Source organism: Mesocricetus auratus, unplaced genomic scaffold (genome assembly GCF_017639785.1).
Source record: "Mesocricetus auratus isolate SY011 unplaced genomic scaffold, BCM_Maur_2.0 Super-Scaffold_100018, whole genome shotgun sequence".
NCBI lineage: Eukaryota > Metazoa > Chordata > Mammalia > Rodentia > Cricetidae > Mesocricetus > Mesocricetus auratus.
In genome coordinates this window covers 16,582,272-16,599,399 of record NW_024429199.1, presented here as the reverse complement: position 1 = coordinate 16,599,399, position 17,128 = coordinate 16,582,272, and the positions used below count along the sequence as shown (strand labels likewise).

Genomic DNA, 17,128 nt, shown 5'->3' with positions numbered 1-17,128 from the left:
TTTCCGCCTCCATTGTTCTTTCAAGTGTTAGTATAATACATATTCAAGATATGCTTAAACTGTCCAGATTTTAATACACAACAGCTAATATATGTATACATTCTGAAGACACACACTCCACTATACCAAAAAGTTTCTTCATTTTCCCCCCCACTCAACAATCCCCAACCCCCAAACAACTACCTTTTGACCAGTGATTGGTTTTGTCTGGTTTTGATCAGTGTTATTCTACACTACACTTCCGTGTCTGGCTTAATTTATACAGCATGATATCTGTGAAATTCAGCTCTTTTGGAATGGATTTCTCAGTCATTTATTTTTCATTTGATTGTTCTGTAGTGTTTCATTGTATGAATGTGTCACCATATGTTTATCAATCTTACTGCTCATAGAAATCATGTACATGTTCTTTGTTCAACAAATACCCCATTTCAGGCAACAGGACTAGAAAAAAATTGCTAGGGTATAGACATGTATATTTGATATAATAATTTCTATTTTGCTCCTTCAGTCAAGAGAATAATCCATACTCCAATAATTCCAAGTTAATTAATAATATGTGGGTGTTGACTTTGCCTTCATTTAGAATCAAAATCTACTGGAAAAAAAGACAAGAGTCTTCTCTTTTAAAAACTTTTATTAGGCATTGCTAGATGATGATGTGGTGATGCTCTGCACACATTGTGTGGTAAATAGCACTCCACAGTAATCTACACTATACACACAGTGACAATTGGAGTCATTTGACTTCCATTAGCTTCATCCAGACAATGTCTTTATCTTCTTATGAGATCTGATTATCATAATTAATGTTATCCTCCTGGTTTAAAACAATCAACCCAAAATAGCAATAATTTTCTTAAACCACAACAAAAGGATACAGGGACATTACTGAAAGCCTGTAACTTGACTCCCACAAGGTACCCACTCATCTTCTCAAGGACTTGTCCCTACAATTTGTATGATGTGATACTTGTGTTGCTCTTATCAGTCACAAGTGAGATAGTGCTTCTTCAGAAGGAACATGCTATGTGTCCTTTAGTGGATATGACACATATTATCCACTATAATTTCTTGAGGTAATGAATTTCTAAATTCCATTGCTTAAAAAAAAAAAAAACAAAAAGTTAATTTCCAGGCCCTTCCATTGGCAGGAAGATTCTTTTTCTCTTCTTTGTCAAATATTTATACATTTCCATATACAATCCATGTCTTTGTCTTGTCTTTGTACCTAGATTATTTTAATCATTTGTCATACATTCATCATGAATATTTGAAATATTATATATAAACAAAACCAGTATTTTGTATAGCACAAAATAAAAGGCACAGACCTTGAAGAGCAAATGATACACAGAATGGCTTGAAGTTGCTACAGTCCACTGGGAATGAACAATGTGTAAGATGTGACAACTATTTGTTTTCTTTTTGGCATCTATACAAAACTTAATGACAAAATATTGTCTAAGACAAGTTGTGGAGAAATGATCACATTTCTAAAGTATCACAGTTATGTTAATTTTTAATGCTCTCTGTAAAGTTTTGTGGTTTTACCCTAATTGGAGTTGCTGACAAGCTCATCACACTGTTTCCAATGTATTCAACTTTCTTTTCTTTTGTGGTTTAAAAATAAAAATTAATTCTATTAGCCTAAATTTCTGGTATTTAATATTCATTTTCTTGATAAAGCTTAACAACAAGCAACATGCTTGAGAAAAATACATCTAATTAATTTTTCTAGAGACAATCTAGTAGATTCAGTAGCAAATGCAGGCTAGGGACATCTATAAAGACAACTGATGGGCATGCTTTAAATAGATGGATCAAAGAACACTCACAGAAAATTTATGGCTCACGTAAAGAAATAAGGCACTAGTAACATACACAAATGTTACATCATCACACAAGCACCATATGGAAGGGTTGGGACTGTACAATGGTTAGTGCTACTGGAGAGTGAAATCAAGGTTTCATTTCCCTGACTTTCTTCACTAATTTTTTCTTTCTTTTCAGTAATTTGTATACCAACACCACAGTGATGAGAGTAGACACTGTGCACAATTCATGGACCAACAGAATAAAACACTCACCTAGAAGTTGATTGCTTCAACAGCATAAGAAATCAGGTCTTTTTGATACCCTTGTTTTTCAACTTTTTAATTTTGGTAGAATTTGTTTTTGTTTTTTCCTTTCCAATTGCTTTTCAGGAATGAGTTAAGGGTATCAATGGCATCTATTTTGTTTTTTCTACCTGCCTATTTCCTAAAAACATGTTCAGAATGGCTTCTTCCATGTTCTTTATGAAGATCACAAGTTAGCAGTACAACTACTGAAATGCAGAAACAGTTAAAAAATTAAAGATATAACATTTTCAACAATGCTCATTTTCAACATGAAAAACATTATGGCATGTTATTTGGAAAGGGGCCACAGAGTTTACAGAAAAATTTAAACTGTGCAGTAAAAGGAAAGTGACAAGACCTGGTACAATTCAGTAATGCAAGATGAAGAAATTAATCATCACTTGCTATTATTACTGAGAACAGAATTAAAATGGGATATAGTCTCATACTAAATAGGAGATGGTAATTATTCATTAGAACATCAATTTCTGAATATGCAATAGCAAGAGATTTAAATCACAACTATTTTTTAGCATTTTATGACTGTAAGAAAAACATGGATAATGTAATTGTCCTTCAGATTTCCAAGACAAGTAAAAGATATATTTGCTTCATGAAAACGTCATACCAATTTGGCTTAAAAGAGAAGCCAAACAAAAACTTGTGACTTTTAAATAAACTTAACAACATTTTCATGCTGCTGAATGTTTTTATTTGTTTTTGAGACAGGGTCGCACTATGTAGCTCTGGCTGTCTTGGAACTCAATCTGTAGACTATGCTGGCCTCGAACTCACAGAGATCTGCCTGCCTCTGCCTCCCAAGTGCTGGGATCAAAGGCTTGTGCCACTATGCCCAGCCATGCTGCTGTTTTGACTAGATTTTTGCAAGACTGAAAAATGTACTACTTATTAGTATATTAGCAACTTTTTTCAAAAGTAAGGAGATTGCCAACTAACCCCCCTCCCACCCAGGAGAAAAGAGTGCCTTTATTAGAAGGTGGCAGAGACGTGTATGCAGAGGGCAACAGTAACACAAACAAAGGTTTAAATTAAAGTCCCTAACTGTATCATGTCAAAGGAGGCCAGGGCTGGAGAGGAACACAGGATGACAGGTCATCACAGTCACATGCAGCAGGTTGCCTGGTGCATGTCGGACACATTCAGTATGCCTTCTGCATTTCGCCATGGACCACTTTTTAAAGGGTAGACGGAGAAGGTAACAAAACAAAACTATAGTAGACCTGAACCTTTCAAAGGCATCACTGCTGACTGAGGAAGAACTGAAAGCAAATCCAGCTGACCCCAGGCCAAGGGTTCTCACTTGGCTACTTGGCAAGTGCCCTACCTGCAGGCCTTTTAATTTTCATACAAATCTGTGACTGATTGTTTTGGCCTTGGCAAATGGTGTCTAAATGTGTATATGTACATAAACTCATTAGAAATTTAATTGTGATGAAATGATCAATAATAAATACTTGGCTATTGAGGAGTTACCATTTGTAACTTAAAAAAATGGGCACTAGAGAAACGATTTGTAGTAAGCTGATAAAATTATCAGCCGATAATATTATATCTAGAATTCTCCGTAAAGAAACAAAGCATGTTGATTTTCTATAGGCTAAAAATTAGATACGTGCATCAGATATTAACATACTATGTATTTGAAACAGTATACTTAGATATAGAGGAAGTGATGCTAATGAAAAATTGGTACTTTTAAGAATTTAACTAGAAGCCGGGTGGTGGTGGTGCATGCTTTTGATTCCAGCAGTCAGGAGGCAGAGGCAGGTGGATCTCTGAGTTTGAGGTCTACCTGGTCTACAGAGTGATTTCCAGGACAGCTAGGTCTGTTACACAGAGAAAACTCTGACTCAGACGAACAAAGAATTTAACTAGAATTTGAAGAAAATATCCCTAGCTAGCAAATTCCTAGCCACCAAATGAGGTGACATTTCCTTGACATTGAAAGAACCCAATGACTACAGCACAGCCTGCCAGCTACAAGGAAAACCTAAAGTGACACTATTTCTGTACTTCCTGGGGGTAATTTAATACCCAAGTGTTACTCTCTGAACTTTTTTGGTATATTGTAAACCTATAGTAAATACATCTTGAGTGTGGCTTATGTATAAATCCAAGTAATTAAAATATTTGACTGGTTACAAATGATAAGCAGTTTCCGTAGAGTAGGACCAATCCAGGCTATAGACAAAGTGATTGCTTTAGATTATCAAACTGTCTAATAATAATCACAGAACAAGGAATTGATAGCTGCATCTTACATACAATTGTATTTCAATCCACCCCAAGTTGAAGTTAGAAGATGTTTTTACTTAAAGACCAATAATCATAACTATAACTTATTTTGAATAAAGACTTTTAGTCAGGTTGTATGAATGTCTACATGCTTTTTTGTCCATTGAGCTTCTGGTCACCATGGATTTCTGAAGTTTGGTTCTGGAGTATTATTAACCCTCTGGTCCAATTGGCATCTCATTTGTTTAACTTATTTGGCAGAGACCTAGGAAGAGTTCCTCACCTCCTATCAAGAATCAGGAAAAATGTCTCAGGCACTCTGGATCAATTTCGGCTAATAACAATTAGGATAAACGATGTTGACTATTAGAGACCTTTCAGCACAGAACTCCATTGCATTACAGTGAAAAGAGCTAAGGGTTAAGACAAATTATTCTTCACTTGGCCAAGATGAGAAGGGGAGGGGACTGCTGGAGTAAAAAGCAAGACTATCTGGAAAACTAAGAAAAAAGATAGGTGCATGGTATTGAGATATGTGTGTATTGCTATACATATGAGAACAGAGTGATAGCCTATGACTCAGAACTGAAAAAACTAAAAAAATATTTTCTGTTAATGAGTCTAACATAATCTAATAAACTAATGAAATGTCTTTTAGAGACATAATGAAATGACCCTCAAAAGGTAATATTTCATGTATTTTTAAAATGATAATTTTTTTGCATTTTAAGTCATTATTTCCAAAAACAGTCACTTTAGTTGAAAGAAAAAATGTATACTTTCTAACGTGCATGATTACATGCTTGCACGACTGCCAATACGTATAACCTATGTGACACATCAATGCTTCGGTTAACCTTTAAATAAACAACTACAACAGTCTTACACTACTGTGACTCTGTTTATTGGGTCTGAATAAAATCAATGAAAGCTGAAGGCTCACAGTGACACACAGATGTCCCATACAGCACTTGGCTGGGGAATCAGTCTTTTCTCAAAAGAGTTACAGTGGAGTTGCTTCCATCAGTTTGCATCCAAAAAGTAACCTTTCACACTCTTAAATACCCTCTCAAGCTTGGAGTTCTTGTTTTATTTAGATAAAACTGTTTCTATACAAGTATCTTAGTTTAATCGATGTGATCGTTGCAGAGACATATTTTAATATGTGATTCTGGAGGTTAATGTCCACAATTGTAGAAAAGTACACAATTAAGCTGTAAGGTGAAAAACAAAATGTGCTCCAGCTATTTTTATTTACTGTGTTTCTAGTCAAGAAAATTTTCTTTTATAGAATTTACAAACTATGGAAATACAGTTAAAACTTGTAAGAATTAATATTTTAAAGATTCAAGTGAAATTATTATGTCGCATCATTATTTGCTATGAGTTCTAAACGTAGCAAAATTGTTGCAAAAAAAATTCCAGGATTACTAAAACATTAGGAATAGTTCTCTATATTTAGGAATGCTTTACATAAACTTCTAAGCTTCCAGTTCCTTATAAATTTGAAGAATATAAACATATTTTCTGACATGATTCTATTCTCACTACTGAAAACCACATGTCACTTGTTTTGTCACTTAATTATCTAAATGGCACATACACTGGAAAGTGTGTCAATTTTAAGGCTAACCATTATGGCAGAAATTAACATAAAACAAGAGTTGAGATAGACTTCAGCCACTGACACAGAACAACTCACATTAAGGCTTTGTGCACAGTTTGTTTCTAAATCTAGCATCTAAAGTGCCTCATGACATGGATTTTCTTAGTTTTGTACTTATATGCCACCTAATGTTATGTAAGCCACTGACTTTTCTATAAGTAACAGCAGGCATCATAAAAATCTGATATTAAAAGTTTCATTTCTTCAGTAGGGGAGATGTGTTGGCAGACACATTGAAATCTGAGAAAAGAAACACTGAGGCTACACAGATCAAGGGGGAGTTTTTCTCCCCCACCTGCTTCTACTTATTCTTCTCTAAGGGTGAAAATAGCAGAGGTGTGGACAAAAATGTAGTTGAAACTCACATAGGGGCAGACAATGACCACAGCGGTGTATTTTGTGAGGATGCTGGGTCATGTATCTGGGTAGTGAAATTAAAAGATAGACTCAAGAGAGGATTCCACAGAGTACGGCATTTCCCAAGAGGTACCACTGAATCTTGATTCCACAGCAGAAAAAGATACCACACTGTAACAGGTTTGCTGTTTTACTATCTTTGACTGTATTCCTGTCTGTTCTTGTAGGAGACAGTAAGTGGCTAACTACTAGACCATAAATGTATAAAGAGAATGTTGCTTGTATCACAGGGTTTGATCCCTTCCCTTTCTTTTCTACCTTTCATAAATGAAACACACGAACACGGTGAGTGTTGTGGAAAATGTGACATACACCATCATTTGACATGAGTACTGAAGTTAAAAGTAAGCAATCCAAGAACTAATTCATCTTCTTTCACACTGTTGAAGACAGCTGATTATGTTTTGGCTTCACTGGAAACAGATCAATTTTCTCTTTTAAATTTTGGCAATGTATTCGGCTAAACCTATCAAGGACCAAGTCTTTCAAAAGATGCTTTGCTTTAAAATTAGGCACTCTCTACACTGTTTATTCACAAATAGGATCTCAAATATATTATTTCCATGATCTCATTGCCTGACTATGCATTAACAATCTTTATTACAAATACTTAGTAAAAGTAAAATTCAAAATCCCATGGAAATGGTCATAATAAGTGACAAAATATATTCATGCATAAAATGCTTTGTCTGTGATAAGTGAAAACTATCTTGTTTCCCATCCAACAGAAGACCAGGTCAATTAAAACATAGCTCTACAGTGGACTACACATTTTCAAATGGATGTAAACACTTATGGCAAGGCATTTTTCTAATATTTAAAAGCATGAAAAAGAGACACAGCAAAGGACATTATTTGTAGAAAACTAACACACAAGGGTGCATACATGCACACATACAGACACACATGTATTTGTACACTTGAAGGAAGCAGCTGGTAGGACAGGTAGCAGACCATTGAGAGTCATCCCTAGAAAAACAAGGGGTAGGTAAGCAGTGGAACTTGGACTTTATAACTCTATATGGTTTGATTTTCTTCAGGAACATACATACATTTACAACGGTAACTTATAAAGGCAAGTCGTGGGTAAAAAGTCACAACATGTAACTTCATTTTGTAAAGGAGTTTTCAGAATTTACCATAAAGGTCACTACTTATCTACCTTCAAGTTGGCACTGACATATATAAATATTTTTTCCATTTTTAAGCTCTTTTTTTAAAGATTTGGAGACTTACTAAAATATTCACAAATACTTTTAAGTTACTACCATGAAAAGGACACACATACTTGCGTAGTCTTTAAAAAGAGAAAAATGCATACATTTCTTTTACAAAACTGTGCACTTGCAAATGAGATGCCTGTGCAGTTCAAGTGTGCACACCCTTACCCTCTGATGGAGCAATCTTTCCTGATAACAAATACCACTTTGTAACTCACATATTGGAAAAATTTTCAAATCAGATAAAAATACCTGTAAAAGATAAGTTATTTAAAGAATAGAATAAAAATCCCTGAGTAGGCCAAAGACAACAGGCACAATAACCCAAGAATATAGACAATCTTAGACCCGAATGTCTCTGTTCACCCAGGTGGTGTGTATGAACATGACATGTTTATGTATGACATACAGATATGTGCATAGATCATACACAGACAGATCCATCCTACTCACACATGGCCAAACTGATGTCCAAATCCAGGAACGATGAATTTCTAAAACTTAAGCACTTTATGATAGAAACATGTATTTGGGCTAGAAGTTCTCACACTTTTGGTCCAAGACTAGTACACTTAAAGCAGACAGTAATTGCCAGATGGATGGATGAAGGCACGGGAAGATGAAATCTGCGAAACCAAGTTACTGTTCCTTACCTCACACCATAGTCTAGTGGCTATTCCACAACCATGCAGGCCGCACACTCCTCCTGCCAGAAACTCACCACTTAACAGGAAGTTGTCCAGCTCTTCTCTATGGTTCAGAGGGAACACAAGCTTGCTAGCTTATACATGGACTGTTCTTCATGGACATGATTTTTTTCATTCAAACACAAGGATACAAAGTTCTTACACTCTAGCATCCAACACCATGAAATAGCTATGTAAACGTGCGTGTTATCATATAGTCTACTTCAAGTCAAACACAGTTACATTTATAGTAAGTAGAGTAACGTATGATAAAATTCTAACTTGGATAACTTAGAGGTGACTGGAAACCTCGGGCTTTTTAATATCTCTTCTTCGTCTTGATAAAGGTCATGGTGAAAGCAAGGAAACAGAACTGTTTAGTTAAATTTCATTTTCTTAATCTTGAAGACGTCTCATTTTCCTGAAAATATTTTCATTTGTTTCCTTCTCTAAAAGCAGTTTACATTTCAGATGAAACTATATACATAAAAATCTGTTTTCAAGTTATCTCTCTATAAGGAGATATCAACAACTCATGAATCTGAGTAGTAAACACAGATAAAATTCCTCAAAACTAGTATTTATTTTTGTAAGAAAACAACTTGGGGACAAATTAAAAAAAAAAAACTAGAGGAAAGAGGGAAGGAATGAAGCATCAAATAACTTTTTTAAAACTTGGACCTAAAGCAGAATGATCTAGAATTATAGGGTGGTAATTAAATAATGAGTAGAATAGGAACTAAAAGTTTAAGCACTTTTCTTCAAAGCAAAAAAAAATTTTTTAATTAAATTATCCCAGGAGGACTGTATCAACAGGATAAAGTATGCATGCCCAAATCCAGGGAATCCTGAAAGAGCAAGCATTGGAAACTTGGGGACTTTCTAAAGCCACCCTTTCACTTCTGTCAGTTTACAAAGTTTGGGAAACCTTGGAGTGACATCGCACAGATCTCTGTGTGTGTGTGACCATAGGAAGAGCAAGAAACAGACAGGGCTACCACAGAAACAACCTGATGTTGACACTGGCTTTAATTCAGTACATTACCAAGTTAGGCCCATGAAAGGAAGCCTCATGGCTGAATGGTTCTATGAAAATAGACATGGAAATGGACAAGCACACAGTTATGGAGCCTGATTTAATACATGTTTATATACACACATTCACATCCTTACACATACGCACCAGTAACTCATGGTTCTTCTCATTAATTTAGTTTCATCAATTCCCTTCTGGGTACTGAGTTGTTGTTTCGTTTTTTTAAAAGCAATTACAGCATCCAAAGAACAAAAGAATAGTACGACTTGGGCTACAGATGGTAACAGGTGCATTTGGTGAACTGTGATTTATCTTCTGCAAAGTGGCTTTGTTTGTTTGCTGGGACAGACAGGACTTCAGCTATGCACACCAAGTCTCACATACAGCCTGGAGGGAAGCACACGGTTCAGACAGTCCAAGCAATACCCCGTGAGGTGCCCTCAAACACACTGAGGATACCCTGTTCTCAAAATATCTTCTTCCAAGAACCACAAAGGTCAGAGTTGCTATATAAATGTCTATAATTAAATGAAAGTGACCATTTTTTTAAAGCAGCAATTTGTTTAGGGAAGGACAGGATACCATGTTGGGAGTGCACCGTAGCTAGAGGCACTGTGGCCTGCAGAGAACCACAGGAGACAAGATGGCAGAAGTTCCTCTAGGTGTTCTGAGGGATCCGACTCAACAATGACGTATCATCCTGCACAGCCTCCCCTGGTACCGGTTGATGTCACGGGAAGCCCTCTGTGGATCACCAGTGCATACCTGTCCGTGATCGCTTTCTCTGTTTTTTACAAAGGCAATATATAGGAAATACAAATAAACCTGGGAATTAAAAAAAATAAATAAAGGCAATTAGAGTGGGAATGCTGAGGCATGTATGCGTGTGTGTGTGTGTGTGTGTATGGGGGTGTTCTTTCAAATTTCCCAAGTTTACTTATATGCAAATTATAACAGTTATTATTAAAGATTCACAAACATAAAAATACTTCAGGACGTGTTTTTTTTTTTTACAAGATTTCATTCTTTCTATTTCTCTGTAGACCTCTGTCCGCCTTTTAACCCTCAGTTATACCAGTTCTAAAAAAAATGTTTTGTAGCAAACCATCTAACTTTATGTCGCTGTTTTTTTGTCACAATCCTATAATTTACACACTATGATATTCATGTTTCACTGTTGGTCAGTATAACATCTTATTTAAAAACATACGTGTGGTTCCCATTCTGACAATTCTGAGATCCTAATGAGACTTGATTCCCTCTACTTGAGATAATAACATCTGTTGTATAAAGTTCCAACTGACTAAAATGACTTGAATGTGAGACACTTTATAATTCTATCTGTCCCACACATTCATTATCTATAAAGAGAAGTTTACTTGTGGAAGATCATTTAGTTCAGCAAAAGCATTCCATTTTATATAGGGAATAATGGTAAAAATAGTTTTTATCCAGAACATTTAAGTTGAAATTTCTAAAGCAATGCCTCACAAAGTGTGGCCCGTGGGCTAACAGCATCAACAACATCTAGGAACTTTTTAGAAACATAGATCCATAGGTCCAGCCACCACACTGTGTTAGACACTGAGAGTAGGGTCTATCAGTGAGTGTTTTCATCAGTTCTCCAGGCTAGTCTACATCATGCTAAGTCTGGGAGCTACTCCTCTAACACATATGTTCATCTATTAAAGAGTCTCATAAACATACCTGTTGGAAACATGTTCCCCTGACCTTATTCACCCTGTACTACATGGCTGTTTAAAGAAAGGCAGAGAGAAGAAACTATGCTCATGCACTCACTGACTCATACCATTACATACACGCTATCATTGCTACTGCTTCTGGAGAATTCTAATCTTAAATATGTCGTGTGTTTCTTACCGATTACAACTGCTATGGCCCCTAGTGCCAATCCCAAAACCAGGATGAGAGGAGCAATGAAGAGCTTTCCAGCTGGAAAATAAAATCAAGATAATTGAAAGAGTCTCAAAGCTGATTTACCGTGCACTTCCAATAATTCTTTACAGAAGTATTACAATTAGAGGCATATGTAGAACTGACACACACATGCAATTCATCACTGAATTGAAGCACACGGTGCCACAGAGTCCTGGGCACATGCCAAACATCTACAAGTCATTTATTCTTTACAACCAAAAAGACTATAATCCTTTATACTGACACACTCTTCTTTGTATTTTTCCTTTAGATTTCCTCTACCTTCAATATTCAAAATGTTGAAAGCTTAAGAAAGGAGTAGCATAGTCTAGCATGCAGCAGACAATCTATTGAGCTCACAACATTGGAGAGCTGATAGGGACCACACCGGGTATCTGACCAAGACCATGTCTAAGAAAAATGCTTTATTTACTTGTTGGGTAAAGAGGGGAAATCATATGAACATCTAATAGAGTGAGCTCCAAATGGGATGCCTTAGACAACTGCTGTAGAAAATGACCATTGAATAAATGATGTGTTGGAAGTTATTCAAGTGAATCATTGTCACAAACTTTGAAAGGAAGCACTTGTAAGAAGGCCTGCTTCTGGGAGGGATGCCACATTTGGCAACACCAGCTGACTTCTCTTCTGAATGAATAACTGATCTGTGACAATCATCACTATTGTCACATGTCACTGAAGCCAAGAAGCCACCACCAGTGGAATCCCTTTGAATTTGAAAGGCACTAACGTAGACAAAACCAGGACAGTTACTTCTGTCTTTTTACTGTGCTGCAACCTTTGAACACATGACATAACTCTACAAACTAAATTCCACAGAGTGTGAGAGGAACAGGAAGTCTGTAGTAGAATCACACCGTCACTTATGCAACGTGAAGGAGGATAATAATTACATGAGAAAAGATAAACAGCCATTTGTTGGGAATTTGGCAGAAAAATATTAACTTTTTAATTCATAGAAAATAGTCTTTGGAATTAGATGACTAGATATGGAAAAAATGCCGTTTTAAATATCCAATTAAGAATATAGTTTACTATCTAGTAAATTTATATATTGTCAGCTTAACATGATGCCCCGTCTTGAGTTTCTCTTTTGCTTTATACCAATGACAAAACTCAGCTGGGCAGTACTAAATCTCATTGGACAACTGCCTGTCCACCCATAGAGTCACAGTGAAGACTAGAATGCAGTATCCAGGTTACATTAAGAGTCTGCTTTTCTTCCCCAAACCCCTACAGCTCAGTCTCTTTAGTGGTATTTCCTCCTAAAGTAACCAAGACATTTTCATCTTAGCAACTGGACTGACTGTCAAATAACAACACTGACCTTTCCCTCCCGAACATCAATGAATCCAAGAAGCATGTGTCGTGCCTACCCTTTAGGGGCAATAAACTGGACAGTGTAGGACATAGTTAAGTCTGCTTCTCAGATTGCCTTGACTGGAGCAAGCATATGTCTTAAAACATCATTTTTAATAGTCAAATATATTTTTTCACATCCATAATTATATTTTAAATTTAAAATTTTATTTAATTTAATGTTAACACAAAAACCATTGATTGCTTATCTAGATCAACTGTTTTATTTATTTATTCTTTTGAGAGAGGGTCTTTGGGTAGCCTATGTTGGACTTGAATTTAATCCCATGCCTTAACCTTCGGAGTGTAGACTTCCTATGCTCCTCTTTCACTACCCCCCCCCTTTGGTTTTTTGAGACAAGGTTTCTCTGTGGAGTTCTGGCTCAACCTCACTCTGTAGACCAGGATGGCCTCAAACTCAAGAGAGCTTCCTGCCTCTGCCTCCCAGGTGCTGGGATTAAAGGTGTGCACCACTACTGCCCAGCGTGTCTCTCTCTCTCCTCTCTCTCCTCTCTCTCTCTCTCTCTCTCTCTCTCTCTCTCTCTCTCTCTCTCTCTCTCTCTCTCTCTCTCTCTCTCTCTCTCTCTCTCTCTCTCTCTCTCTCTCTCTCTCTCTCTCTCTCTCTCTCTCTCTCTCTCTCTCTCTCTCTCTCTCTCTCTCTCTCTCTCTCTCTCTCTCTCTCTCTCTCTCTCTCTCTCTCTCTCTCTCTCTCTCTCTCTCTCTCTCTCTCTCTCTCTCTCTCTCTCTCTCTCATTGCCTTGAACTCAGAACTCCACCTGACTCTGCCTCCTGAGTGCTGGAATTAAAGGCGTGCGCCACCACCGCCCGGCTTCTACTCCCTCTTTTAAAACAAGATCTGGTGATACAGCTCAGGTTGGCCTTGAACTCATGATCCTCCTGCTTCAGCTTTCAGAAAATGTAAAACTTCTCCATGGGCATTATTATGCCATCATAGTTCTATATTTCCTTTGAAAATAATTGATCAAAAATTTCAGTGCATTCTGTAGACTATAAAAGTTCAACACTGAGTATTAATGACAATTGCATACTAGTCAAAAGTTCAAAGTAATTCATTTTAAACTTTACATTTTTCTGACAGTGACCTCTTTTTATGTGATGTCCTTAAATCCACTTTCAGCTTCTTTAAATTGAGATGGTCTTGCTCAGTAGCTCAAACCAGCCTCTAACTCACTATGTAGCCTAATCTGGCCTTGAACTCCTGGTTATTCTGCCTCCAACTCCATTGATCTGGGGTTACAGGTGTGCATCATCAGGCCTGCTACTGTTTCTTTCCCTTTAAAGAAATAGGATCCTTTGGAACTGGAGTTACAGACAGTTGTAGCCCAACCCATGTCCGTGGGTGCTGGGAACTGAACCCAGAGCCTCTGAAGGAGTTTTTAACTACTGAACCCTCTATTTAGGCCCCCTGTGTCTCTAACTTAAATCAAGTATTTTTCAAAAGAATTTTTGGAGGAGATTCCATTGCTCTTGCTCATACTAATTGTTTGCTATGAAGAGATAAGTTAAAGAATTATCCTTAACAATTATGTAATTTCAAACTTCAAATTTTGGAGGCTCACAGGATGACTCAGGTGGTAAAGATGCCACGTCCAGCAACCTAAATTTGATTCCTACAAGTCTCCTGGTAGAAAGGGAAAACTGATTTCCACAGATGTGGCATATACACACACGAATGGCAGTGAATCCATATACAGAGTAAATAAACATACATAATTAGAAAGTTTGAAAAACACTCCAAAGTACCACTCCTTGAACATCGCTAAGTGCCTGGCTGGGCGCTCTAGCTGTTATGTGATCACAGGGAATGAAGACCAAGTTTCCCATCCTCAGCTGTGATGGACGTGTAGGTACTTGCTCCGCCTCTGGCCAAGGGCACTTAAAGGAACTCACATGGGTGACAGATGTGAGGACTAAGCTGTAAACCATATCCTCTCTCATATGGAAGCAGTAAGTAATTTGAGGGGCTACAGAGTAATAGTAATTCATTTTTCTGTTTTAGTTGGATAAGAGTGATGGGGACCCCTCCAATGGGGGAGTGGTGTCTAGCTTGTGTCAAGTTGACAACTGAACTAACTAACCATCATAAGCAACTAGTGACAGTTGTGGTCAGAAAATGTGTGGGAGGGAAACTTATTTTAAGCCAGCTGCTCTTTACAGTGTCAGGTTTATCTTGGCTTAATTAAATGTACATGTGTGTGTTGTAGCTGAATACACACATGCATCTGCATACCAGAGAGACCATACAAACACACACACACACACACACACACATACACACACACACACACCAACAAAATTCAAGATGGTGGTGAAACAGGAAAACAAAAAGAGTCACAAAAAGCAATGAGCTTTCTGTCTGAGGCTGTTCTCTCTATATATAGATTTACAGATGCAACAGAACTCACAACTCTGTTTGCAATTTTCTCTCATAGGATGACTCTTACAAATACTGTCTGTATTTCTTAGTTAGCTTCAAAGTTCATAAAAGCAGCATGCAGACACTGATTTTATCATCATAATTTTCACCTAACAAGCAAATAAAGGAACAGAAGATACTGAAAAGTATCAAAAACCAGTTGACTATTGGATGGTGTTGACTTTGGAAAAATAGTGTGTTTAATTAAAATTTAGTTGAGAGGTTTTTTTTGTTTTTGTTTTTCAGTGATCATGCACCGTTTTAGAAAGTGGTGGCTCTGGTCTCCACATATTAGAGTATACTTAAAATGAAGAGTCTGCAACTCAGACCAATCTTTCTCTACTCAGCCATCATAACTCTACAGAGGAGTGAGTCACAGCAGTGAAATGGCTGAGGACAGTCACAAAGGCATTCCCATGAACTAGGCAAAGTGGGTGGGAAAGACGCAAAACGTTTGGATGTTTGAAAAGTGCTGGATACCCAGGAGAAAGCCTGTCAGAGAAAGCAGCCCTGCAGCAGCATGCTGTAGAAAGGGAAGGTAATCTCACATTGGACACACTGCCCGGGGGGAGCTAATGTGAGAAGCCAGATGAGGTCAGAAGAACTGCAGAAACCAAGGCAGGGCACGCGGCCCGAGTGATTTGATAGGAGCAGGTATTTATGTCTCTGTCTGCACAGTGTACGTGTGTGAGCACGTGTGTTTTCTGAAGAGGGGGTTAAAGCAGTCATCTGGGTAACTGACGTGGGTTTATACGCAATTGGGAGCTTTCATACTCATTCTATTGTCCGATTAGTTGTTGATTACTAACAAAACGACAAAGATACATGACAATATTATTTCTATAGGTATTATACAATTCTGTTATAGGGTCCTGGGGTGTGTGTATGTTTTGTTCATCATTGTTCCCTGTTAAGTGCTGTACCGTGCTTATGTAATGAATTAACAGAGCATCTGTGTATTTAAGATGTTTGTTACTGTCCATACAAAAATAAGTATGACACTCTCTTTGTCACCAATTGGTTCACACCCAGTGTTTCAGAAATGGTGGCAATGCAGAGTGTTATGAACAAACTCAACTTTTCAATTTTGTCCACAAAAGGAGTGACTCTCTTCCTACATTTTGGTAAAGGCCCTACTAGAATCCTTGTCATATAGCAAGCACTCAGAATTCTCAAGGCGGGGACACTTCTACCAACACTCTTCAGGTCCTAAACACCCAAGAACAAGCGTGTGTGACACTACTCACCACAGACTGACCCTCGAACTAATCTTCTTAAATGAGGTCTCTCTGGGAGGTAGCGATATTTGCATCCAAATATACTGAGGTTTGATGTGTGGTCTCCAAAAAACCGGAGCTGGCGGTATCTCTCTCCACATCGATAACAAAAATTAGTGTTACACTGTGAACAAGTCATATGGTCACATCCTTCCGTTCTCTGGATATGGATCTGGAAAAAGGGTAAAGAGAAAGAAATGCAATTAATGTGTTTAAAGAGTAAAATGCCAAATATTTCAGAACGTTTACCCAATTAAAAGTCTTGTGTAGCATTCCTGAAGTGAAGTTTTCAATTTGTTTATAATCATATTTTTATTTAAAATATTCCCAATATTAATTTTTACCACTATAAGTTTGTAATGTTGCTTTGGGACATGTGTGCTGGTAAACACTTTAACATACTTAGAAACGTTATAACCTGCCAGAGGTTGTTTTTGACTCTCATTAGGTGAGTCATGGTCACAGCTCAACTTTACGTATTTCACTTGCCACTCCACTCTTTTTCCTTAGGTACACAGACTTAGTGTGTAGTTAAGGGCATATGAGTACTTATGTTGCATCACGATTTGGGCAATAAACTAAAGCTGTTGACTGTTGCTACTGGTGCCTTATCCTTTTACAGTTACACAGTTTTCTTTTTGTATAAGCTGCCCGATAGCAGTGGATACAGGCTTTGTGCTGGCCTATCAATT

The 17,128-nt window shown here is 37.3% G+C and overlaps 1 protein-coding gene across 1 annotated transcript in view; it reads right to left on the bottom strand.

Annotated features, from left to right (window-relative positions):
* Nucleotides 1-619: 619 nt before the first annotated feature.
* Rnf217 (ring finger protein 217) overlaps nucleotides 620-17,128 on the bottom strand; it is a 123,400-nt gene continuing 106,891 nt past the window's right edge. The window contains exons 4-6 of the mRNA XM_021223938.2: nucleotides 16,407-16,608; nucleotides 11,286-11,357; nucleotides 620-10,229 (exon numbers count right to left, since the gene is read on the bottom strand). Of these exons, the coding sequence (XP_021079597.1) occupies nucleotides 10,156-10,229; nucleotides 11,286-11,357; nucleotides 16,407-16,608 (348 nt within the window). The 3' untranslated portion in view covers nucleotides 620-10,155. The remainder of the gene's footprint in view (nucleotides 10,230-11,285; nucleotides 11,358-16,406; nucleotides 16,609-17,128) is intronic.